Source organism: Ips typographus, linkage group LG4 (assembly GCF_016097725.1).
Source record: "Ips typographus isolate SLU linkage group LG4, UJ_Ityp_2.0, whole genome shotgun sequence".
Lineage (NCBI taxonomy): Eukaryota > Metazoa > Arthropoda > Insecta > Coleoptera > Curculionidae > Ips > Ips typographus.
The window spans coordinates 1,145,026-1,171,178 of NC_138425.1; the positions used below are offsets into that span (position 1 = coordinate 1,145,026).

General features: G+C 34.9%; 2 protein-coding genes across 5 annotated transcripts in view; one reads left to right on the forward strand and one right to left on the reverse strand.

Annotated features, from left to right (window-relative positions):
- Positions 1 to 18,703, reverse strand: part of LOC145728181 (uncharacterized) — a 40,653-nt gene extending 21,950 nt beyond the window's left edge. Inside the window, exons 1-5 of one of the 2 annotated variants that reach the window (XM_081978224.1) lie at positions 18,543 to 18,703; positions 8,580 to 9,834; positions 6,867 to 7,130; positions 6,227 to 6,809; positions 6,038 to 6,168 (exon numbers count right to left, since the gene is read on the reverse strand). In XM_081978224.1, coding sequence (XP_081834350.1) covers positions 6,038 to 6,168; positions 6,227 to 6,809; positions 6,867 to 7,130; positions 8,580 to 9,834; positions 18,543 to 18,569 — 2,260 coding nt within the window. In that variant the 5' untranslated portion in view covers positions 18,570 to 18,703. Of the gene's footprint in view, positions 1 to 6,037; positions 6,172 to 6,226; positions 6,810 to 6,866; positions 7,131 to 8,579; positions 9,835 to 18,542 lie in introns of both variants that reach the window. The other variant, XM_081978223.1, reaches the window with a different exon arrangement.
- LOC145728188 (protein mothers against dpp-like) lies at positions 12,832 to 25,962 on the forward strand. 3 transcript variants are annotated; one of them, XM_081978240.1, is made up of 5 exons: positions 12,832 to 12,887; positions 20,310 to 20,586; positions 20,673 to 21,381; positions 21,761 to 22,017; positions 24,858 to 25,962. In XM_081978240.1, the coding sequence occupies exons 1-5, from the start codon at positions 12,847 to 12,849 to the stop codon at positions 24,999 to 25,001; spliced, it is 1,428 nt and encodes a 475-aa protein (XP_081834366.1). In that variant the 5' UTR covers positions 12,832 to 12,846; the 3' UTR covers positions 25,002 to 25,962. The 3 variants fall into 3 exon arrangements, with proteins under 3 accessions (XP_081834366.1, XP_081834367.1, XP_081834365.1); XM_081978241.1 differs by lacking the exon at positions 12,832 to 12,887 and adding an exon at positions 19,525 to 19,673; XM_081978239.1 differs by lacking the exon at positions 12,832 to 12,887 and adding an exon at positions 19,775 to 19,942.
- The last annotated feature ends 191 nt before the right edge of the window (positions 25,963 to 26,153 follow it).

Sequence of the window (26,153 nt, forward strand, 5' to 3'; positions counted from 1 at the left end):
AATACTGAAGTGATGGCATCTGAAATAGATCGGTCTGACGTATTTATAGCAGTATGACTCCAGTATGTAGCAATAAATTCGTCATATAACGAAAATCAGTTTTGATCTTGGTCTGCATTATTCATATGACCCTCACAACTGACTCAATATGTATTTAAGTCGTTCAAAAGACTCTCTTTTCCTGATTTCAAATATACTTATTTAAATTTTTTTATGCCTATACAGATGATTTAAGTGATGCAAAGTTTTCAAATAAAAGTAGGGCAATATATGCGAAAAATGTATAAAAAACAAACGTCACGTTAAAACTTTTTTCTACTCCTACAGGGATATTGGTTCATTCCTTAACAGTTTAGAGAACGGATAAGTAGGCAATTGCCAACGGTTGAACAAATACAGAATTCTAGACAATCTTCAGCGTGCGTAAAGATTTAGACCAATCGCAGACAATTTTCAGCGTGTGTAAAGAAATAGACCAATTACAGCTAATCTTGAACGTAAACAAAATAATTCTTCTGATTGTCATCCTCACTGACAGTTGGCATAAAAAAACATTGCATTTTGGCTTATGCCTGCTTTATACCTACCATTTAAGAATTAAATTAAATTTAAATTTCCACTAAAATTAATATTTAAACTAAGAAATCTTGTTTAGGTTTATACTACAAATTAATAATTAGAAAAATAAATGACTGTTTTGACTTACTGGACGTTCGACGTTGATGTTTGACGTTGACGTTTCTATTGTCATTGTCATTACGCGTGTTTTGTGGATAAAGAAAATTTTTATTAAAATAATTTAAAAAATTTGTTCTTAAACCACTTTTTCGGTTAAAAATCCAATTATGGAAATAGACGATTCAAGTCTGATGAGTGATGACAAGTATGACAGTGATAGTTCCGAAAGTCAACGAATTTAAACGAATTAAGCCGAACTTTAATTAAGTTGGTTTAACTTTAATTTAAAATTAATTTTAGTTTAGTGTAAATTGAAAGTATAAATGGGCTCGCTTGTAAGTTCACTTTCAGCTTTGATAAATTAATTTTAGTTTAAATGAAAGTTTAGTTTAATTGTTAATTGAGAGGTATAAAGCAGGCATTATGCTTTGAGGCAATGAAAAAGCCGTTCAAGTTTCAGTTAGTATGCAATTAAAGAATAAAAACATCTACTTTATTATATGATAAAGCAAATGATACAAATTTACAATGAATCAAAACACCTTTTAATGGCGGAGTTAGCGGTTTTCATTTTATACACAAACGTATGCAGATGCAGTAAAAAATATGTTTTTTTTAATTGTTTTGTGTAGTTGATTGCAAGTTGTGAGTGAAAAATCAAAAAAAGGTTCATTCCTGATCCAGATATGTATGGTTAGAGCTTTTTTATACACAATCAAGTCCAGCCTAAACAAATTGGTTAGAACATTTGTCCTGGAAAGTACAACACACAGCAAACTAGTTTAAACACTGTTCAATGTAAGGAAATCTGTAAATCCTTGAAACTAGGTGAGCAAAACTGGTAAATGGTTCTTATGTCATTACCAAGAACATTCATTCAAAATTATTTTTGTTGCTCTCACAATGAGGGATGCTTTAAAATGTAACTCACATACCAGTGCATGTAACAAGTACCTAATAAGTTTACTGTACTAGAAAGCACTGGTACTTACCATTGAGTACAGTGTTGGAGTAAAATAATTCCACTTCAAAGTGTTCAAAGTTAGATCCGGTTTTTGGTCAAGTAAAACTGACACGGTTGGGCTTTATCCTGAATTGCTGTTACAATGTGGCTTAAAAAACTTATGAACGGCAGCAAACAAAAATAACTTACGCCAATAACCTCAAGTTTTGATTTTAAACCGTAAAAATTCATCTAATCCCTAAAAAACTCAATTTCCACAATACAAACAAACGCAAACTGTCATCACTATTACCGCCATATTGGAATTTTTGACAAGCACCTTCTAGGCTTTCTAGTATAAGTAGGCGGTGATTCAACACCTCAACCTAAAAGACGAAGTTAATCAGCTGTCACTCGATGACAATCCGAGACGCCGGTCAAACTTTGGTTGCGTCAAAACTGATAATGTAAACACGGAAACGTTTCAAACATTGAGAGTATATTTGTGTGAAATTTGGTAAGTAATTCCAATTAGTCGTAGAAAAAATAGCCTGTAAAACTCGGGCGAATTGTCCATATCGTCCTCGTGCGATAGGGACATCTTTTTCACCCTTGTTGTACAATATTCTATTACCTATTTTTGTTTGATTTTTCTGTATATTTTGTGATGTCATTGTTGACAAGTAACGGATGTGGCAGTTTAAACATTTTAGAAACTTTTGTGTTTAAATGGTTAAAGCTGCTAAAACTTGAATAGTTAACAAACCGAACATTTGAATAAAATATATCTGATATCAACCTATTCAGTTAAAAATATTTATTAATTTCCAGTTGGAAATTAGCAATTTAAGTGTATCTAAAAAAAATCAACTGATTACCCATTTAAATAACAATATTTACAGGTCTATAAGCGGTACAAATCCGGGCTACGTGAGCCGTTAGAATGCCATTATCCTATGTGCTTTCGAATAGTATTGGCCAGTATTTCTCTCTGGTTACTATGGCTATTAGTTTATAGTACGATATTATCATATTGTTTTGCATTATAACGTCAGGAACAAGGTTTATTAACTTCTGTTAATAGTTAACGTTGAAAAACACGTGCCTGTCATACATCACTCTCCAATCTCGGTCTAATATCTTAATATTACGTTTTGAAAGCTCTAAAGCCAGCCCATTAAAAAAGGAGGATTTTTAATACAGATCAAACAATATTTCATTTTAAAATTTCTAATAGATTCCTAGTACGCATATTTTTAGACGAAACCGTAAACACACCGCTTTGCTATTAAAAGCAAGAAGAGGTGAATCATGTACAAGAACTCGCTTTTTTATGAAAAATAAAGAATCCTAGAACGTTTCACTATATTATTACATTTTAAACTTGCAACTGAAATTCAAAGCAAAGTTATGCAGTCGAAATAAACTGAGCCACTTATTTACTTTCTAATTTAAGACGAAGGAAAAAATGCAAATAAAAGTGACGACGTCAGACAATTAGTGAATAGATTAGGAAATGCGTCGACTATCTTTAAGGTCTAATACCTTTATTACAAAAATATTGAATATTGTTTGCAAAACTACTAGTTCCCTAAGTAGTTTTTTTTAATTAACTACATTTTCTGTAGCCGACCCTGGAATATGTGAATATAGTCAAAGTTGCATCCATTGTTTCCGCAATAATTAATAATTATTAGATAATAGGATAGTTAACTAGCCACCAGTTAATGATTACGTAAAACGTTAATTGTAAGGTAATTAAGCAAAAAGTGGTGAAGCACTTGATATTGTTGAAAACTCTCAGTATCGGCTAAACTTGTCTGACTATTCCTTAGTTTCACTGTTGATCCAACTTGGTCATTTGTACCATTTACTCACTTAATTATTCCCACCACACTCCATTTTTGCACTTTTAGAGGTTTTTTTTTAAGGTTAACTTGCCTACAGTTTTTCCAAACTAGAACTACTAAATTGTATTTATTTTCACCCACTGTGTGTGTTAGGCGCCAAAAATGCAAATAAACTTGTAGTTTTTTAATAGATATTACAGAAAAAAGTCGGACATTTACATCAAATTGCATTAGTTCAATGTCAACTTGATTATACGCAACAATAATTGAATACAATTTTAGTCTATACACCCTGTATAATAATTGTTGTTTTCTGGAATAGAAACGGTAGGTAATTACTTTACTGGAGCGCCCATGTTAACCTACATAATGCATAAAACGGCTACTTAAAATCGGGTTTGTTTAAATAAATCTGATGTGATTTTTAGTATTAATTTGTAAAGTGTTCTTTGGTTCAAATACTTTTTAGTTCTGAACCACATTTTTTACAGTATCAATATTGTGTTTTCAACCGGGAGTTGAAATAAGCGCAAACATCCTGCCAACTACTGGAACTTGTACAAAGTACCTAATAATTGTCTAGACAAACATTTAAGTTATAGTCATCCTGTTAATGCATGTTGTAAAAGGTGAATGCTACATAAATACACAGCTAGCGAATAAATATTAGTTCCTCAAAATGACTACTAAATTTAGATATTACGAATGAGATCTATGCAATTTTAATTAATATTTAATTATTTCGTATTTAAAACTGTCACTCTCTAGATTCCAAATAAGTAAAAAATAGCAATCGACTGGCAACCAACTAAAACCGCAAACATTCGTAACAAATTGGCAATAATGTTACCGACACTCAAATCGCACCAATTACAACACATCAACGCCAGAGCCCGATTCCGCCCCCTCCGGATTTCGATCTTTTGCCGTACCTTCATCAGGGCAAAAGTCGATGTTCAAATGGACGCGATCGCAAAATTGGTAAAAGAAAAAGTGAACGAGCGCGGCCTACCACGACATGCGGATCGACGCCGACTGGAGGAGAAAACAACTGACTGCCGACATAGTCGACGCTCTTTTGTTTGTCTTGTTTTGACAATCGATATAGGTGGAAAGGTCCTTCGAGACGGACACTGAAATGGTAATGTTGGTTTTAGTTTAGCGGAGGTCAGTGACGAAGGTTTCAGTCCCTCCCGATTCATTTTCAGCTTTAAAGAAAAGTGAGAGTAATTTGAGTTGTATGTACTCCACGTATAACTACTTTGTATTTACGTTGTAGTAGATATGACAAACCTGAATGGGGCGTAAATTAATGATTACGTTCATCCTTCGCCCGAGTATTATTGAATCAGTTTGCGTTCAGGATAGTGCATATCCTATCATATTAAAAAGGTCCGGCCATTTGCACCGCTTATTGAATTCATTGTAGGTTTTGGTCTCTTGCATTAATTATTATAACACATTTAATGTGAATTATGAATATCAAGTAGGCAGAACAGATCACAATTAAATAAACCTAAGTTCTATTAATAATGGCCTGCATAAAAAAAAAACAAATAAATTAAGAAGCTTAGAGAATAGTAACAATGACAGGGGCAAGACAAGGACGCGAGAGGCGATAAATCGGTTCCGGTTAGGAAAAAACTAATGTGTGAGAGCCTATAGCATCTAGAGCCATCTACACTTAGTTCAAGGAACTATGGTTGTCTAATCTGTCAGTACATTTTTATGCCTGTGTGTCTAAAGTGTCTTAGCGCCCTCTACGTTTAAAGTTGGTGTTATAGAGTGTTAGCGTACACTAAATGATAAGTACAGACAATAATTAAAGTGGCACCCAAAAAGGAAGCTCTTTACACTTCAAGGGCTTCCTAATGTATTTCGGCCGCTTCAGTTGCAGGTTAATTCTAAGAGATGGCGCTAATACAGCTCGTCATTGCAGACATAGTTGCCAACTTTTGCAGTATTTCCTCTTTCTTTTTTGCTATCCCATCTGAACTGCGTAAGAGAGCTTGATTTTTTCAAATAAATTTGAGTTAAATTACTCCTATTTTGAAAACTAATCAAGATAAGAATTTCTGGTTTGAGGTATCGATAATAAAGATTATATTTATTTTAAAAGTCAAAGGACTCTTTTTAACGTCAAAACAGAATCCTGAAGGTCACGTGACCGTTTTTTTATTTTTAAACTGATACACTATACATCACGTATCTATTTGTAAGATTAAAATGTAATTTTTAACGTCACGTGACCGTTTTTATGTTTAGACTTTTTTAACGTCAAAACAGATCCTGAAGGTCACGTGACTCTTTTAAGATAAAAATGGAATTTATAACGTCATATGACAGTTTTAAGTGTCATTTGAAAGATCACGTAATCGTTTTTCAGTTTACTGATATTTTTAAAAATTGTCAAATGTCTCTACAAGTGGCTTAAACCATCAAAAAAATATCTTAAAACTATCAGAGGCAGTCAGAAGTTTGACAGAACCAAACACCAAATTACAGTTGCTTGTCAATGTGACTATAAATAAAGCGCATTCACCAACATAGCAAAAATGAAACTTACTTGTAAGGTTTTTTTTTGGTAAAGATGCGGCACTCAAATCGCTTAACGAACTATAATTGCTGTTTTGCAGATTACTTCTCAAGGCTGCCTTCAAAGAGTTGGAAACCAAAGGCGCCCGAGTACGTGCCCGTCTACTGAAAAACGATTTTCTGTTACATCCCTCAGCACATAAAACTCCTGGAAACTGACCTTTTATTATTGACATTGTTATTGTTTGGACTATTTAGTCCTGAAGGTGATTGCGGTAAGTTGCTTTTATGGGTCGGTCCCAAATTCACATTGTCAAACACTTTAGCCTTCACTTCCTTCAAATTAGTTCGGTTCTGTTCATTTTTGGAAATCTTGTTCATTACTGCGTCCCATTTGTTCACCGGCTTTTTCAACTGTTTTTTCTCAGTCGAAACTGGAGTAGTCTCTTCCAATCTGGTTTTAACTTTAGAAACCACGTCACGTTTGGGCATTTTAAATTTCTTGGTGGTACTTTCCTCCTTTGAACGTCTAGGAGAGGACTGACTGGTGCTGCTAGGACTATCCGCGTTTCTTTTTTTCGGATATTCATTCACGGTTTTCACCGAAGTCCTTTCATCCAAATCGTCCATCTCTCTTTCGCTCATCTCTTTCAAGTTGAGCTGACTGTTGGGAGAAACAGTTTTGGTGCTTTCCGATGGTGAGACGTCCGTTGTCCGATTGTTGTTGTGTTCCATTTGAAGTTCGTTACCGTTATCGTGCTCGTCCTCATTTCTCAAGCCTGACTCAATGTCTGTGAAAACCCCTGTAAATCCGTTAACATGGTCTATAAACAATAAGCTAAATAACAACAACTACGTACCGCTGGAGTCCATATTTTCCCGATTGTTGGCGTAAATATCGGCCGCAGCTTGCGGATCCACACCATATAGTGTACCATCGATAACTTGTGCCCTTCGGTCACCCTTCAGATGGTTCTCTTCGTGGTTGTCGGCGTCACTTTCTGTATAGAAATCAGAATCGGTCATGGGGTCTGGTCGTCTTGGTAACGGACGAGAAAAAGGTCTTCTGGTCAAAGGTGAATTGTCAGCTCCTCTGCTAGCAGGTCGGGACATTTCTCCGTCACCTAATTGGCCAGCAAAAAATGAATAAAACCAAATTTATGTTCCTTGGAATGGTAATAAAATAAAATTGCATATTTCTAATGCACTATTTACCCAGACCATTTATACTTAAATGTAACACATCATTCAATAAGTCCCGGGACTAACCCACAGGTGGCACTACAAATCGCATTTTTATATTTTTCCCTTGAAGTACCATCTTTCAAACGACAGCTGTCAAATCCTGAGCTCATTCCCTCCAATATTTTGTTTGTGAGAATTTTTTAAAGTGAAGTTTTTTTAAAACATGGGAGAAAGTGATTTTCGTGTGCTGATTAAACACTGTTTCCTGATGGGAAAAAACACCGTCCAAACAGAACAATGGCTTGAAAAATGTTACGGGGACTCTTCTCCATCGAAAACAACGATTTGTAGGTGGTTTGCTGATTTTAAACGCGGTCGTACAGACACAAATGACGCTGAACGGTCTGGACGCCCAAATTCGGCTGTTGTTCCAGAAAACATCAAAAAAATCCACAAAATGATATTGTCTGATCGTAAACTGAAAGTGAGTGAGATAGCTGAGGCCTCAAAGATATCAGAAGGTAGTGTGTTAACAATTTTCCATGAACATTTGGGTATGCGAAAGCTGCTTTCGAAATGGGTGCCGCGAGTGCTCACTATTGATCAAAAACAACAACGAATTGATGATTCAGAACGCTGTTTGGAGCTGTTTAACCGTAATAAAAAGGATTTTTTGCGTCGATATGTGACCATGGACGAAACCTGGATCCACCACTACACACCTGAATCAAAACGGCAGTCATCTGAGTGGACTGGACCCGGCGAAAACCGTCCAAAGCGACCAAAAACGCAACAATCGGCTGGCAAGGTTATGGCCTCTGTATTCTGGGATACACACGGTATATTGTTCATTGACTATTTGGAAAAGGGAAAAACAATCAACAGCGACTATTATTGTGCATTATTGGACCGATTGAAGGATGAAATCGCACTAAAACGGACCCATATGAAGAAGAACAAGATTCTCTTTCATCAAGACAATGCACCGTGTCATAAGTCCATAAAAACGAAGGTCAAATTCAACGAATTGGGTTTCGAATTGCTTCCCCACCCACCGTATAGTCCAGACCTGGCCCCCAGCGACTACTGGCTGTTTTCAGACCTCAAAAAAATGCTCCAGGGAAAGAAATATCAATCAAATGAGGAAGTCATCGCTGAAACTGAAGCGTATTTTGAGACCAAGGAAAAATCGTTCTATAAACATGGTATAGAAAAGTTAGAAAATCGTTGGAATGATTGTATCACTCTAGAAGGGAACTATATTGATGAATAAAGACGAATTTCATGAAAAATAATTGTTTTTCTTAGTTGGTCCCGGGACTTATTGAATGAAGTGTTATTATGTTCGTTTTTAATTTATTTTTTCCATTATTTATCAATTAACTTACCCTGGTATCCAGTATCCAAACTTGTAATACTCGTGATGCTAGTAATAAAGCTATTGCTGGTTTTTGACTTGACAGTCTCAGTTTTGATGGGTTCCGATTCCACAATGGGTGTGGTGTCTAAAGGCAATTCTTCAGGTGAAGGGGTTTCGTCACAACGCGTCAATCTGCTTTGCACCGGATCCAGTGGTAGTTCAAAATTCATCGTAGTTTTCGTGTCGATAAACGAGAACCCCGTTAGCATTTGGTCTGGATCGATGATGCCCAAGCTTTGATCTGTAGTTGCGCTGGTTATGTTAGGGCTCTGGACTTCTTCGTTACTGGTTTCCTGCTTATCCAGGTTGGGGTGCGAAAATTTTTTGACTGGCGCAGAATTTTCGTCCGATGAGGGATAAAATTTGTCCGGAGTTAATATTCCCAGTAGTTTATCGCAGTCTAACAGTGAAGTGATGTCAACCATTTGATCTGGAGTGAGAATGCCAAGTGACTCGTCACAATCCAAAGAATCACGTTTGTTGGTGCCATCACTATCATTGTCAAGTTCTGGAAAGTTTGAACGATTGTCACCGTACGCTACAAGCAGCTGGGGTAAAGAATTGGGTTTTTCAGGCCTGAAGAATTTCTTCAAGTCATCCTTGCAACCCCCAAAAAGAGGGTCCGAACTGCTGTCTGTGCTTTTCTTTCCGTTTAAAGGTAATGATTGCCAATTTGGCTTGTTGAAATCTGGAATCGGAGCAGAACACTCTCGGTCTAACAAAACACTAGCAAACTCACTCTTCTTACGTCGTTTCACTTCTAAACTTTGACTGATGTTCTCAGCGGACAATGAAATCTCATTGGGTCTCAAAGGTCGTTTTGAAACTACCGTCAATAGTTGACCACCAGACGGTCTGCGGGAGTCCAAACAGAGAATGGAATAAGGTCCGGACGTGTCGTCTTCAGAACCGTCATCCACCAGAGACACTTTGCATACGGGGGCCATCAACCCCCTAAGCTCCGGACAAGTGAAGTATTCCACCCCTTTGATGGTTCCATTGTTTTTGCCGGACGCGTCCGACAATTCGACGCCGCACCACTGTCCTTCAGCGAAATGAACGGGACCGATGTACTTTAAAGTGCCCCGTTTGTACCCGACTTGCACCGTTCGACCCACGTGGTTGTTGGTTATTTGGGGTTCCGGTGATGGTAACTGTTTCACCACTGTTGGTTTTGCACCGACCTGCGGGATCCTCGTGCCGAATGTTGGAATTCGGCAGGGCTGAAACAAACATTTGTTAATGTAAATTATTTAAAAATGAGATGTATAAAGAATACTACCAAACCAATTAAAGCAAACAATAGGACTGACCTCAGAATTGTTAGGTTGTGAAATACACTTATCCATACTTTTGCAAAATAATAATAAATTACACTTTTATAGCACTAATGGATTCTATGTAGTCATGTTTTAAGCACATTGCACAATAAATGACTATACTGGGTGATCAAAAAAAAATTGTTTATAAATAGCTTACAACAACAATAGATAATTGTTTCAACTGTATAGTAAAAAGTAAACGTTGTGGAATTTGTATAGTGATTACTACTAAAAATACATATCTATGCAAATGTCATACATTCACAAACACGGAATAATCATAAATCGCAATTATAACTTTTAATCAAGACAATAATAATTATTACTGCATTTTCCATGCACAGAAGTTAATTGAAAAACCTCGCACCGTCTCCTGTCTAACATCATCAAATAGATTTATGGGAATCGACGAAAAAAAAGTCGAAAGTGAAACTGTGCTTTAGTTTTACATATTAATTAGTTTTTGCATTAATATCGGATTTGATAGAACGATGAGATGGCTGAATTGTGTAGCCACTTCCAGGTACCCGCATCGTGTCAAGAATGCGCGCGGGGTTTGTTTAGGTTTTTTCTGTCAATGTTGTAAATAAAATAGTACCGCGATCGTACCGTTAATATGGCGGCAAAGTTCTCGGTCAGCGAACAGGTACCAATCGGGGAAACGACGAGCATTACGGAACATTTTCAGCCTGTATAATTTCCACTATTTATGTGTTATTGAATGTTAACTTACAACTTTTTAAAAATTGGAAAAATGACAATTTTGGCAAATTTGTATTTTGCTCCACAAGGGTTCCAATGCACAGCAAAGAGCATATTTATACCAAAGAACCTGTAATTAAGTAAAATAAGCACAAAAAAAAATTGAAATATGAAATGGTTAGTTTAAATGTTTAAAACAAGCCGCCACTGCTTGAAATTATTCAAACTATTCCAACTTCGCCACGGTTTTCAGCTTTATGTCACTAAAAAAAACTTAAACATTATGCATTCCTGCCATCTTATAAGTAAAAGAAAACACTACACAGTTTCCGCATTTAATATGCAAAACTAATGTTGGTTTCAAATGATGCGAAGCGAATAAAGGGAAGGACCAAGGAGTGCTGATCACACTTACAGAGTGTGTAATAACGTTCTTCTTGGAAAATAGTATAGGTATTATGTTATTAGGCGTAGAAAGAGGCGATTATTGTGCTGAGCTCGGAATTGACAACTGAGCGAAGCACAATAATCGCTTTCTACCTCCGTGTAACGTATAGTCAGTTTAAATGAGCAATTTTCAAATTTACAATTCTGCCATAAATGAAATTCCTGCCCCTTTACTTCATCGTCTACATTTAAAGTAGGTTGTTGTTGTGGGTTTGTTGAAATTACTGGTTCTCTGATATCATCTGTGGTATTGTTCTCCATTGGTATTAAATTACAATCATTTACATCCAGAATTTTCATTGCTGTGTCATTTTTATTTCTTAAAGAATCGTCAATGTAGCTTTCTGCTACAGTTGTAGACCTACAACCACCGTGTCTTTTCAATGAGCAAATGTCTCCACCATTATCTACAAGAAGAGTTGCAGAGGTTCGGCGAAGGCAGTGACCAGTATATTCTTTGACATCAGCCAATTTCAAAAACAACGCTATTTCCTTGGGAATACTTGAGATTTTGTGAATACCCATTACAACTCTGTGGCAAACTACATTTTGATATTTAATGAAAAAACGATCTGTATCAATAACATCTGGACGAAGAGATAAGTATTTTTTTACAAATATTTATGTAAAATTCTCCAACAATTGTAAATGTTCTGGGCCAGAATTAATTTTTCCATGTATTCAATATCTTGAATATATCGACATGCCCCTGATATGCCGTATATTAAAACAACTTAAAAATGTTGAATATAGGTATTAAAAAAAATCATGTTTCGGATCTTACCTTCATGGCTAAATACTTTTTATCAGGTGCTTCTGTTAAAAAAGTGTCTACTTGGTTCTTGGTGAAAGTTTTAGACTTTTTAGTTGCATAGTTTTCACTTTTTTGCTTTAAAAATGCTTGCACCTTTTTATAGGATAGAATATTTATACTGTCTTTAATATTTAGCTCAGCTTTAAGCATGGAATATTGCGCCCACATTGTCGAACTCTTCAATGATTTACTTAAATGGGCAAAATAGGCCAATACAACATTTTCGGTAAAATTGACCGCTTGGTGTTCTCTGGCCCAAGTGGTGAATTTATTGTACGCTCGTTCAAGCATTTCGCGGGACTTACCAGGAATCAAATTATTTAGTGTATTTGACGCTATTGCTGCTAAAGCCGGTGGTGTACAACTTATTTTATAACTATCACTCAACATTTCGGCGATTTAGGTCGCTTTACGGCTTCACTGAAACTTTATTTGACAATACAACAACGCAATTAGTAGGGTTAGTAGAAGGTGTTTGGATTTTGAATTAGTGTGCCATGGACATCACGATTTTTGACAGATGACACAGTGAAAGCGTAATAAGGTAAACATAGGATGTGTATCGTTTCCTAGCCAGGTTAACCGATTAATTTGGACTGGTAAATATACATATATAACGGTTACTGAAAAAATATCATTCTCCTAGAACAACGGAGATTTGAAGCCAGAAAACCAGAGCAAATGGCCGATAACATTTTTGAAAGCCTATTTTCAAGAACCGCGTTTCGTGTAAATTCGGAGCGCGTAACCGTAATCGACAGATGACGCTAGACAGCCATTATATGCCCTCTGTTAGACAACTTTGGAAATAGCTTCGTGTTGTTATCGTATTAGCCGTGTTGTGTCAATCAGTTTTTGTCTTTTTGTGTCAGTTTGTTTATATTGATTTTGAATTTGATCACAAATTTAGCCCTGACACCTTCAGGAAAACTGTATTTCAGAATAAGAACATGAAAGGATTGTATTGCAGAGCCAAGCCAATCAAAGCAAAGTAAGTGTTGCATTAATTTCATTTGCTTTTTTCTAAATGCAACGCTTTTAGTCTGGATCAAGTTCTGGACATTATTTTTTTACCTCCTAGGATATGAAATAGCCTTTCTACGCCGGCAGTACAGGTACACAATAAGCTTATTTTAGACCGCTTGAAAAAAACAACGTTTTGAAAAAAATTAATAAGACTACTTAGGCCTGAATCATATTCAAGTGGGCGTCGAGAGAGTTGGCCAAACGCTGTATCTAAATTTGACTAGGGTCTTCTGAATCACAGCCGGGTTTTCTCTAGATAATTTACTACTCTATTTAGATTGGTTGAAAAGAAAATTGTGTGCCTACTATAGGTGATCCAAGAAAATTAGTCAAAGTCAGTCAACCCCAATGATCAATTATTAACCCCAACATTTTTTTGAGGTTGAAAACCCTAAACTAGAATATAATAAAATTTTATTAATAAAGGAATCATTAGCAATAGCGTGAATCATCACTTATTCAACACTTTAGTTGAAGGTATTGACCTCATAGTTGAATGTATTCTTAATGTATATTTCTGGGCACATTTTCATGATATTCCAGAGTTATTACACCTACATAAGTTCCATTTAGGCTTCGGGGGTAGTTGCTGATTAGCTCTGATGAATATTTACGTACAAGACTGGGTAACACGTGATCTGCAAAGCCTCATCCTCTTGGCAATGAGAAATGGTGCAATTTAGCCTCAACGATTTGTTAGTTTCGCTCTTCATCAATATACATAACCCGAGCTCTGTGTAATTTATGGACCTGCACACACTCGCATAAGTATGGCGGAAGTCAAAAATGTTCTGCTTCCAATCCACCATACTCTGTATAACGAATATGCTTATTATAAATTGAAACGACCACACCTATAATAAGCTTTGCCATGTGCAATTGTGATAATTAAAGAAATGGAAAAATTGCTGCGTTGCAAATTATGTAGAGGATAGGGGAGATTATAATGTGAAAATTGACCTTTAGGACGGTCAATAAATAACAGCAAGTTTGGTACCTAGTTTGTCAAGAAAATGCACCTAATCACAAATTACCAACAAAGCTGCGATTTACAAATGCTTCATATGTGAATTTGTCCATAATTGACTCGTCTTTTTTCAGTGAAAAAAATCACCTTGACCCTGAAAACCAGTAAAATGTATAATATTCCAACTATCGTCCAAATTTCAACAACCTTGACCAATCTTTGGTACCTGCGTTTAAATTAAATTATCCTTAGTATCTTCGTCATTATACTATGCTAATCATTTACCTTTTATATTATAGAGAACTGGCTTGATGGGATGGCAGACCTGAAAAGTAGACTTATCATAAATTTTTCGCTTCGGTTCGTCACGTCCGTGTCGGAATTTATTCAAATCATCCAATATTACATGAATTTATTGCAACAACATACGTGTAGGTATACCATATCATATTTATTTAATATCGTACTTCCTGTATTTTAATTGATTTGATTTACTGATGCAACTTACAATCTGTCTTTTCTAAAGTTACATGTGTAAATTTGAACGTATGAAGACAGCAGACCCTTGCAGGAAACGAATAACTTCTGAGACACCTTGTATAAATTGCATAAACACTATTTCAAGGGATTTCAGCTTGACTTGGATGCACAACGTCTTTGTTAACTAAAACGTGTAAATTATTCGACCGACAATACAGACGAACCGTGGTTCCGAAAAAAAACCTATTGGTTTTCCTTTTATATATACCAGAATGTTCAATGTTACAACTAGAGAAAAAGCGTTGTTTGCGCAATTGATTATGGATAAATTGTGGAACTAAAAACCAAAACAAAATATGAAACGCAGTGTATCAGAACCCAAAGAAGTAGTGTCGCTCCCAATCCACATTTAATGCAAATCACCAAATTAACATTCACCAAATGCGACGCTACTGACAATATACTGAAGTACCAACGCCTTCATAAGGTTTACGGGTCACTTACGTTTAATTAATTTTAATGACAACCGGTATTATTCCTATTGCGCGCATCAGACGTATTTGCTTGTTAACGTGTTTTTATTTATATGAAACCCGCACTTTAAAATGATAACGTAAAACTAGAACCACATAATTGGTTCGTTTAACTTTACGCTATATCCACGAAAGGTCCACTTGGGTAACCTTAAAACAGCTGACAAATGAGAGTTTGTTTAAAGAAAAACCGAGTCTCTAGTACCCCCCCATTCTTTCAATTTTTTTGAAAAGTGAAAAATTTTAAAGTGCTTTTTTTGTGCTTATTTCACTTAATTTAAGGTTTTTTTGTATAAATATGCCCTTTGCTGTGCATTGGAACCCTTATAGAGCAAAATAAAAATTTGCCAAAATTGCACTTTTGACAAAAATTGAATTTTTTGACTTTTTGAAAAATCGTAGCTCTTTTATTTAGATTCGCAGGGAATTCGTTCCTACGCCATTCGAAAAAGCATAAAAAATACTACAAAATGAGTTAAAAATGGCCTCTCTAGCTCCTCATGTTCCCGAGATATTGAATTTCAAAAAGTACCTAAAAAACCTCTCTAGTACCCCCCCATTCTTTCAATTTTTTTGAAAAGTGAAAAATTTTAAAGTGCTTTTTTTGTGCTTATTTCACTTAATTTAAGGTTTTTAGTTATAAATGTGCCCTTTACTGTGCATTGGAACCCTTATGGAGCAAAAAAAAAAATTGAAAATTTTGACAAAAAATGGCATTTTTCGAATTTTTGAAAGGTTCAAAGTGGTTATTTCCCTTAATTTGAGGTCCTTTGGTATAAATATATCCTTTGCTGTGCATTAGAACCCTTATGGAGCAAAATAAAAATTTGCCAAAATTGCACTTTTGACAAAAATTGAATTTTTTGACTTTTTGAAAAATCGTAGCTCTTTTATTTAGACTCGTAGGAAATTCGTTCCTACGCCATTCGAAAAAGCATAAAAAATACTACAAAATGAGTTAAAAATGGCCTCTCTAGCTCCTCATGTTCCCGAGATATTGAATTTCAAAAAGTACCTAAAAAACCTCTCTAGTACCCCCCCATTCTTTCAATTTTTTTGAAAAGTGAAAAATTTTAAAGTGCTTTTTTTGTGCTTATTTCACCTAATTTAAGGTTTTTAGTTACAAATGTGCCCTTTACTGTGCATTGGAACCCTTATGGAGCAAAAAAAAAAGCCGAAAATTTTGACAAAAAATGTCATTTTTCGAATTTTTGAAAGGTTCAAAGTGATTATTTCCCTTAATTTGAGGTCCTTTGGTATAAATATATCCGTTGCTGTGCATTAGAAGTTTAAAGTGTTTGAACAATCATTTGGCAAAATATTTTAATAGGCGCGAAAAAGATTGAAAAGAGCCATTCCTATGGCCAATTTGTACTGTCTTAGTCATTCAAATACCTACGTAAATAGGTACCATCTCTCTTTACAATTTGTGACAATGTAGTTGTAAGGGTTGTCACCTTCTAAACATTACTAGCATTTTAGCTAGTCATCTCACAAAATTTATCATAAAACTTAATGGACTCAATGCACTCTGATATTAAATAATGACCTAAAACGAAAACTGGTTACCGGCCTATCAAAATGGAAAACTACTTATTTGGAAGAACATAAAATCGAATTTCCTACATTCAAAAGGCATTAGTTAACAAGCATCCTTAACTGCAGGATATTAGCATATAGCAATATTGGATATCAAGTCTCTAGAGGTTATAAGAATTCAAAATTATGATTGATAGCACCAGAACGTGCCGCAGCATTAGATCAATTTGAAAAAGTGTACTTGTAATACATTAAAGCTCACCCAATGAGACGCCTTTAGAAAGGCGCCGTTTTTTTTTTGTTATCGAAAAAATAATTTATTTACAAAGCACGTAGGAATTAGTTTCAGTTTATGGTCAAGATGATACGCAACTGGATGATCAACAGTAAAAAGACACACTGTTTTGCAGTAATGTTAATTTATATAGTAGGTTGTGTGCTGTTTCAGTAATGACTATATAGGTATTAATAAATGTGAGCTTTCATACAGAAAACACTAAATTGCGAACATGGTGGCAAGAGGAAGCTTCAACAACTAGCGCCATCAGAGGTTTTTAAGGGAATAAATAAATATCGTTACCACGAACCAATGCAGTTCAAAAAAGTTTAAAAAGATGTGGCATCAATGTGAATTTCTTTAGAGATTAAATCAAAAGTTTAATGATTTGTTTTAAGTTACATTTTAATTTATGCAGCATTACTAAATCGCATTTTCTTATACTTGTGTCAAGAAACTTAGACTTGACCTTAATCGACATAACAAAGTAAAGTCAAGTTCAAAGGCGCGTTTATTTTCCTGAGCGCTCTACTCATATTTAATAATAATAACCTAGAATGTACACACCTTTAGTATTGGCACCTAGGTAAGTGCCTATTTATAAAGGAACTTGGTCATTTTACTCATTTTCATCACCGGGTTAACAATCATCATCAAACGACTTTCTCAATAATATGAATGGTCTGTCTGTATGTGCAAATTGTTAAGTATGCACACACACCTACTTTCACAAATTTTCATTTATTTTTTCCAAGTGTTCTCTCCACTTATACTATCTAAGTATTAGCCTGGCTTTGGATAATGTCTTCCATCATTAATTGGTTGAACAGATTAATGATGAAAAATCTGTGAAACGATATAATTATTTAACTAAAAAAACTTCAACAAGGACCTGAATACCACCTAGATTAGATAAAATTTGCGTTGGAATATGTTATCACAGAGATAACACTGAAAGCATGATCTGGTACTTTCAAAATTTTATAAAAATCTTTTACTTTGTCTACTAAGAAAATTATGGAGGAGGAACTTAGAACAGTATTACTTCCTGTTCTTGGTTGACTTGAACTTATTCTGGACAAATTGGCCAAACTTAAACCTCTGTCTGGATTCCATAAGGTTGCAGGTATCAATTAGCTCCACAATGCACATTATAATTATATACTTTTTATAATTAAAAACGTAATAATAATCAATAAGAGGAAGCAACGGTCGTTGCTCACCGTAACGGTTTAAACTTACATATTACATGTTGTGGTATTATGGATTTTAGTCCCACATCACCCAATGAAAATCGTATTAATTTCACATTGTCAAATGAACTCGAATCTGGACGTCTCGGAGGACAATTTGAACACGAAAATTTCGATAGAACATCGACGTACGCGGTCACATTTAAACTGAGTTTGTTTATGTTAAAAAGTTTTATTTCGTGCCTCTCAGTCAGTGTGTTAGCCGATACAATGCCTGCCAAGTTCGAGGCTTGCTCGCTATTATTGCTTTGGTACTTGTACGACGACCTGCTACACGTAGACTGGTGTTGGTTATATTCCCTAGTACTTATTAATTAAAAAAACACGGATAAGAAATTTGTAAAAAAAAATTGTTTTTGGTACAATTTTCTCTAATAATGTACTTTTGCAGGATGCAAGAATAACACTTTGATACAGTTTTGTTATAATAAAATATTGTAGAAAATTGTTTTAAACATCAAACGCTACCTCGTGCAATTCCTGCAAACTTTGTCAACAAAATGAGTCATCTTAAAACGTTTTGAGGGCCTCCTGACCCTTAACAACACTACATGACAATTATACGACTTACCTTTTGAGTGGGTTTGCTACTCGCCATTCTATCACACTCACACACGCTTCAAAACTGCATTTACTATGAAATGTTTAACACTATTTGGGACTTTGTGTTGGCAAAGAATTTTTCACACTTTCGATCAATACGCGATTGTATCTGCCACCCCGTCGAAGTCCTGTTGGTCCTGGCCAGGACCTGCGCGTCTTTTACAACATTCCAACATATTTTTTGGTTAATATTTCAGGAATCCTTAAAACGATGTTTAGACATTATACCTATTTAAATTTGATTCATTAAATAGACATAGAAATGTTTGTATGTTTAATGTCTTTGTCAAAATTTGTGATGCATTTAAAAAGTATAAAATTCAATTTGTCCCCTGTAGGAATTTTTTCTATTTTTTTAACAGCTTTTATGATAATAATTTAAATGTTCAAACCAATTACAATACAAAAAAAAAATTGAAAACTCCTCTGTAACTCGTTAAGCGATTTTCAATTTGTAAAACTAACATTCACTTATTGGTAAACAAATATTAAATTATATTGATAATATCAAGGTAAATTAGATAAATAACGAGTTTAAAATTTCCCTTTCGCTCTTATCAATACAGGGCAAGGCAAATAGCTATTAACTGGAAATCATTGAAGATGATTTTTATAGGAGTTTAAGTGAATGCGGTCTTCAAATAGCCCGCCTAAACCATTAGAAGAGACTAGTAGCGACACCATTAACAGGTCCTTCAACTATTTGGATCTATTGTACTTGACGTTGTTAATGCCAGTACAATTGTACTGACCTTGGTATTTTCGCGTTGAAGCCATTATAGCATTGTATTCACGTTTTTTCTATATTTTCTTTTTGTTTTGCTGTTCTTTCAGTTTAAGCTGTAAAAATGTAATAAGATTTAAGTGCAAAAACATCAGTGTAAGTTAGAAATTGAGTTGTACTGGCTATGATGTAACCACAAAAGTTCAAATGTGTTTGGAGTTTTGTACAATCTGAGCGATTCTGAGAACCATCTTCGTCAGGCCGTCAGGCGTCACAAAGTCGTTCAGTGTGAAGATTTTTGTATTTTTTTGTGATTTTTCTACAAAATTGCATTTGTGTGTGTGCCATAACAAGGTTATTTTCCGTATAATACAGGTAAGCATTCAGTTTGCCCGTTAATGGTACCGCTAACAATCCTCCTAGATGGTACCGAACGATCAAATGCTCTCCTCTCCTGGTCGTGTCTGCTTTATTTTTGTTGTTGAACAAAAAAAGGAGCAAATGTTGCTCTTGATAAATACCAAGCATATAGGAAGTGCACCGCTAGTACCATACGCGTAACTGATCGAATTAAATGTGCAGTGCAGATTTGCCCTTAATATGGCAACAGATTTTCAGTTTTATGTGACTCATTTGAATAATTTGTGAGTCATCTTATTGTAGTTTTTCTTCTTCAAATCTTGTATTGTTTGGTCCTCAAGTATTTTTCCGGGATTTGGTTAAGTGTTCCCTAGAATCCTTTTGTTCCTTTTTATTCTCACTGTTATTTTATTGCATCTATTGATAGTGTTGGGTGAACTGTATGGCATGCACACTGCCATAGTTCACACTTGTATTCAATTGGAAAGCTTTTACATAACTATTTACTTTTTTTCTCTTTTACCTGTTTGAATTCTGAATTTTTCTCTTAATGATTTAAGAACAGCATTAAATCATATAAATTATAAGACAGTCAAAATTGTTGTTTATTTAACCAGCTTTCTTGATTGAACAAAATGCTATTTTTTGCAGTTTCAATATGGATACAGATGAAGGAGAGTCCTCCAGTAGTGGTCCTATATCCACACTAAACAGCTTGTTCTCATTCACAAGTCCGGCAGTCAAAAAATTGTTAGGTTGGAAACAGGGAGATGAAGAGGAGAAATGGGCAGAAAAAGCTGTAGACAGTCTGGTAAAAAAGCTGAAAAAACGAAAAGGTGCCATTGAGGAGTTGGAGAGGGCTTTAAGTTGTCCTGGCCAACCCAGTAAATGTGTTACCATTCCTAGAAGTTTAGATGGCAGATTACAGGTAAGTGTCTTGGCTAGTAGAATGGTTAAAATTGTTAAAAAATCAGTATTAAGTACACAATTGTATGGTTTTCTTTATTTTTGCAGGTGTCACATAGAAAAGGTCTTCCCCATGTAATATATTGTAGAGTCTGGAGATGGCCAGACTTACAAAGCCACCATGAATTGAAACCAGTGGAACATTGCCAATATCCATTTTCAGCCAAACAAAAAGAAGTGTGCATTAATCCTTATCACTACAAACGAGTGGAAAGTCCAGTTTTACCTCCAGTTCTCGTTCCGAGACACAACGACTATGTTCCCGGTCACTCTTTGCTTCCGTTTCAACAATTAGTGGAGCCAAATCTGCAGCATAATGTTAGTTACTCTTCCAACGGTTTTGGCGGCGGCCACATGAGTCCTAGCTCACCTATGTCAAGCGTGTCTAGTCCAGGAAGTGTAATTTCCAGTAATCCTCAGTCGCCCTATGCTAATTTGGGAGGAACGCCGCCTCCCGCCTACAGTCCCACAGACGATAATGCTTCGACTACCACTACCAACAACAACCCAACCCCAGAACCGTCGGTTTCGCAGGAACTTCACCCTGTTCCTTACCAGGATCAACCCTACTGGGCATCCATCGCCTACTACGAACTGAATAGTCGAGTTGGCGAGGTGTTTCACTGTAATTCAACATCGGTTATTGTCGATGGATTTACTTATCCCGGCAATAACAGTGATCGGTTCTGTTTGGGTCAGCTGAGCAATGTTAATCGAAATAGTACCATTGAAAACACAAGGAAACACATAGGAAAAGGTATGTTTTGCCTGTTTATGAACTTTTTTAAGGTTAGGAAACGACCATAGGAAAACCGAGTAACGGACAGAGAAACGTAGGTAATTGCATGCGCGGGAGAAAGACAGAAAACGAAAAAAAAAATCAAGTAGGCCATATTTTCAGCGCGCTGTTGTCAAACGCCGTAAGTAAGTTTGTCGAGGGTATTGAATACTTACGGCGTTTGGCAACAGCGCGCTAAAAATATGGCCTACTTGATATTTTTTTCGTTTTCTGTCTTTCTCCCGCGCATGCAATTACCTACGTTTCTCTGTTTGTTACACGGTTTTCCTATGGTCGCTTTTGGATTTACCACATCTGTATGTATTTTTTTTACTGTCACATTTTTATCTTATTTCAGGTGTTCATCTGTACTATGTTAATGGGGAAGTGTACGCGGAATGTTTGTCGGATTCGGCCATTTTCGTACAATCGCGCAATTGCAACCATCATCATAACTTCCATCCTTCAACGGTGTGCAAAATACCGGCTGGATGTTCGTTGAGGATCTTCAACAACGCGGAATTCGCTCAACTATTGTCTCAATGCGTCAATCACGGTTTTGAAGCAGTCTACGAATTGACGAAAATGTGCACGATTCGTATGAGTTTTGTCAAAGTAAGTTTTTTCATTTTTCTTTACTTTCTAATCAGATTATTTTATATGAAAACCATGCACCAAAAGTGTTTAAGCGCATTTAGGCCAAATGTTACTTTGACTGTATAAGAGATCATGCAAGAAATGTTACAGTCAAAGTAACATTTAACCTAAAATGCCATTTTCTCTTAAATACAACAAATATAATTTGAATGAAATCAGTCTAAATTTGACAATAAAATAAAATTTGCTTCAGTTTTTCTATACAGGGTGGTCCAGTTTTAAATGTCAATAATTCACCAATCCATAGCCAATTAAAAAATAAGTTGACATTCATTATGTCATTTTCCTGAAAAGTGCTTCCTAAGGAAAATACAGTCCTTCAAATTTCTGTTTAAAAAATCGTTTTTTTTGTCATAACTGTCAAACCCTTGGCGCAATATTGATCAAATTTGGAACAAGCACTTTATTACACGTTATTACGGTCAAAGACCCAAAACTAACCTAACCCAACTTAAAAATTGTCTTGGAAACGGAAAATTCACTTAAGAAGTTTAAAAAATATTATTGTAGCCAGTTTACATAGTTTCCAGACAAACTAAAAGACTTTAGTTTTGAAAATTGAATTAGAAAAGATAAAAATTTCAGAAGCTTAAAAATTGTGTTTGTAACGAGTTTTCATGCAAATCGAGAGACTTTAATACTAAAAATTGACTTGTAGACATAAAAACTACTTTTTCAAGAATTTGTTACTACAAATTCATACATTTAAACCTCAAAAATTGACTTGAACCCCAAAATGTGACTGAACTAATGAAAACTGACACCAGAAGCTTAAAATTTGCATTTGAAGTAAGTTTTCATAATTTGAAGACAAATTTCAATATTTTAGTCATGAAAATAGTCTTAGATGCAGGACATTAACATTAGATTCATGAAAATTGTCTTAAAAACTAACTTTTCGTGCTTTTTACTTTGCTTTTCATTTTCTTCGAATTCTGGACTATTTTTAGTGCTTCAAAACTGCTTTCAGCTTGGAAAATCGAGTTTCAAGACTATCTTTACCAAGTTATTGACATAGCAAACTTAAAAAACAATTTTTACATTCTTCATAGACTTAAAATGGTATTCCAAGCTTTGTCACTAGTAAATCGACTTCAGTGCTAAAAATTCGCGTATTTCTTAATAAACTAGACTGTTTTAAGTTTTTAAGGCTGTTTTCAGTGCCTTAAATCGAGTTTCAGTGACTATCTTTACAAAGTTTTTGACTTATCAGGCCTAAAGGCCAGTTTGTCCACTGACCATAATCTTGAAAATGTTATTTCAAGCTTCTTCACTATTAAATTGACTTCTACACTCATAGGTGCAATAAATTGTAGCATCTCTAAGAAATTCAGACTGTTTTTAATGCTTTTTAAGACTGAAAAATCGAGTTTAAGACTATTTCCAAAAGTCAAGTTTCTTCAGTAATAAAAGTAAAAAATTTTGGTACCAAATGCTACAATAATAGTCTTGAGAACTAATTTTTAGAAATAAAATAGTCCGAAAATTTAATTTACTTCTAGACTTGTTGTCCAGTCCAGAAAATTGAGTTGTACACCAATTAAAGTCTTGAAAATATACTTTTGAACTCTCTTTAGTCTTAGTAAAGTCAGTTCTAGCATTAAAAGTCAACTTTTATACTATTTTTAGTAGTAAAAAATGAGTTTCATGCACAATACAATCTTTGTCTTGATTTCCGGACTTTTTGTAGTTCTTGAATGCCAGTTTCAGACACTCAACCAGGATGGCAGTCTGAGAAAGCGAATCATAAGACTATTCCTAGTAGTAAAAAAGTTTTTAGACTATTCAGTACAAATTTGGACTTTCACAAGTCTTGAATGTTCAGTTTTAAACTATAAAACGATTTTTTAAATTGAAACTTGAAGGACTGTATCTTCCTTAGGAAACGTTTTTCAGAAAAATGAAATAATGCAAGTCAACTTATTTTTTGATTGGCTATCGAATGGTGAATTATTGACACTTAAAACTGGACCACCCTGTATAATGTAGGTAGTACAGAGTACGAAAATGATTATACTGGACCCCTTGCAGGTTACGTTTGATGTTACTTTGACTTAATTTCGTTTGGTAAAAGCAAAACTGCAAATTGGTAGCTCAAAAAACGTTCTCATTAAAAATTAGGACAACAATACAGTTTGGCCATTAAACTTTTGTTTTTGTTAATTTCAATTAATAAACATACAATAATTACTACAAAGCCTACAAACCTTAAGGCAATATCTTTTAAGAAGGCATCCTCATTGCAAAACGCATTAATGTCATTTCTTAAATGATTTTTTTACCAGCTTTATTATTGTTAAGTGTTTACATATGGTGCCGTGACGAATATTTAAAGCGATCCATAGACGTCGATTTGTCGGGGTTTGAAGAGCTGATGATTAACAGAAAGACACATTTTATTTTTTGTTCTGTTATGTATTCTAGGTATTTATCTCGCCTATATGCCCCATTTCCGAAGTCCAATCAATTTCACAACTAGCTGTTTTATGTTATATTTTTTGTATACAAAAGGGGGACCAAGTTGGTGATGCATGTTTGGGGATTTCCTTTACTTTTTGTAAAGTGCAGCAGTACCACTAAATCCTTTTTTATTTTTCTCAAAAATTGAAAGAACGGGAGGGTATTAGAGGTGTTTTTCAAGGATTTTTTGATATTCAGCATCTCGGTAACATGAACAGCCTAGAGGGACGAGTTTTGGCTCATTTTTCTCTCATTCAGAAATAAGCATCTTAAACTCTTCAAAAATTGGAAAAATGCGATTTAGATTCCTTCTCTTAGAGATGTTCCGTTTGTTGTAGGGTTGGGGTGCCGAATATCATCGTCAAGACGTAACGAGCACGCCATGTTGGATAGAGATCCATTTGAATGGACCTTTACAGTGGCTCGACAAGGTCCTTACGCAAATGGGTGCGCCTCACAATGCCATTAGTTCAGTGTCGTAATTGTGAGTAGCTAAATACAAATACATTTTTGGTTCTTGTTGGTGATTGACGCGGATCTCTACGTGGTTTTCTAACTGTGTGAGGGAACAGCCAATCACCATCAATCCTGACCTGTTTTTTATCGATAAGTTTTTACTTACTGGATACCTACATTTTAGTAGTAATTTCATATTCTTATTGCAATGTGTTTAGATTTGTACGATTTTATTTTTACCATTTTTGCGATTTTAATATTATCTTTATGACGTGTTTTTTATGTTTGATGCATATAGTATAAGGAACGTCGTTTAGACCAGAAATTTTATATTGCGTTGTTAAATTTGGTTAATATTGTGTAGCTAGATTTATTATTATGATTATTATACGTTAGAAGCGGTATTTCAGATGTGTCTGTTGCAAGCTGCTGCTAGGGCAGTTTTTTTCAAAAATTGTTGAATAGTGTTGTTTTAAAAAAGCTCAATTCCTGAGGGGACCAATCAATTTATTTAAAAAAGTGTGATAAAATATTTTATGACTTAATCACAACCACTGATGATTGATTTACACTTTACTTCAGTAAGTGATGCTTACACTCAAATGGTCACTCTGTATATAATTAGTAAACACTTACTAAATTTGGAAAAATGGCAAAATCAATTGTATCACTGTACTTATAAAAAATTAGACACTGCAATGAATTATAAACAGTTCAATGGATCTCTGAACAGATATATCTGGGATGCCGCAAGATAAAAGATTTAGAATACTAAATAGTTTATATTAAATATTATTATTAAGCAGTAGCCCATACTAAGACATATTTTATTGTCTTGCAAGGGTTTTTAAGCGGCAATTCCTAATTTTTACAGTTAATAGTTTAACATGATAATAAAGGAAACCCAAGATCTCTAATGAACAAGTGTGAATGGCAGTTAGCAAATAGCGTAATTAGGAAATTTCAATACAATGAAAACAATTTTAGTAGGATTTTTATTTTATTTTAACAGTCAAAGCATACTAACACCGACAGATTATTCTCAGGCAGAATAAAGTGCTTCCTGTACTGGGAAAAGTAGGTTGGGTTCCCAAGAAATATTTTTTTTGTCACTAAAACCTGTTCGAATGATGAAGAGTAGTACGATAACCAGAAACCTGTAATCAGTTTTTAGTTAT

Bases quoted from the DNA above. Each gene is read 5' to 3' on its own strand.
- LOC145728188 (XM_081978239.1), top strand. From the start codon at position 19,899: ATGGCAACAGATTTTCAGTTTTATGTGACTCATTTGAATAATTT. The intron at 20,587-20,672 runs GTAAGTGTCTTG...TTATTTTTGCAG, and splicing joins GTTTAGATGGCAGATTACAG to GTGTCACATAGAAAAGGTCT. The intron at 21,382-21,760 runs GTATGTTTTGCC...ATCTTATTTCAG, and splicing joins AAGGAAACACATAGGAAAAG to GTGTTCATCTGTACTATGTT.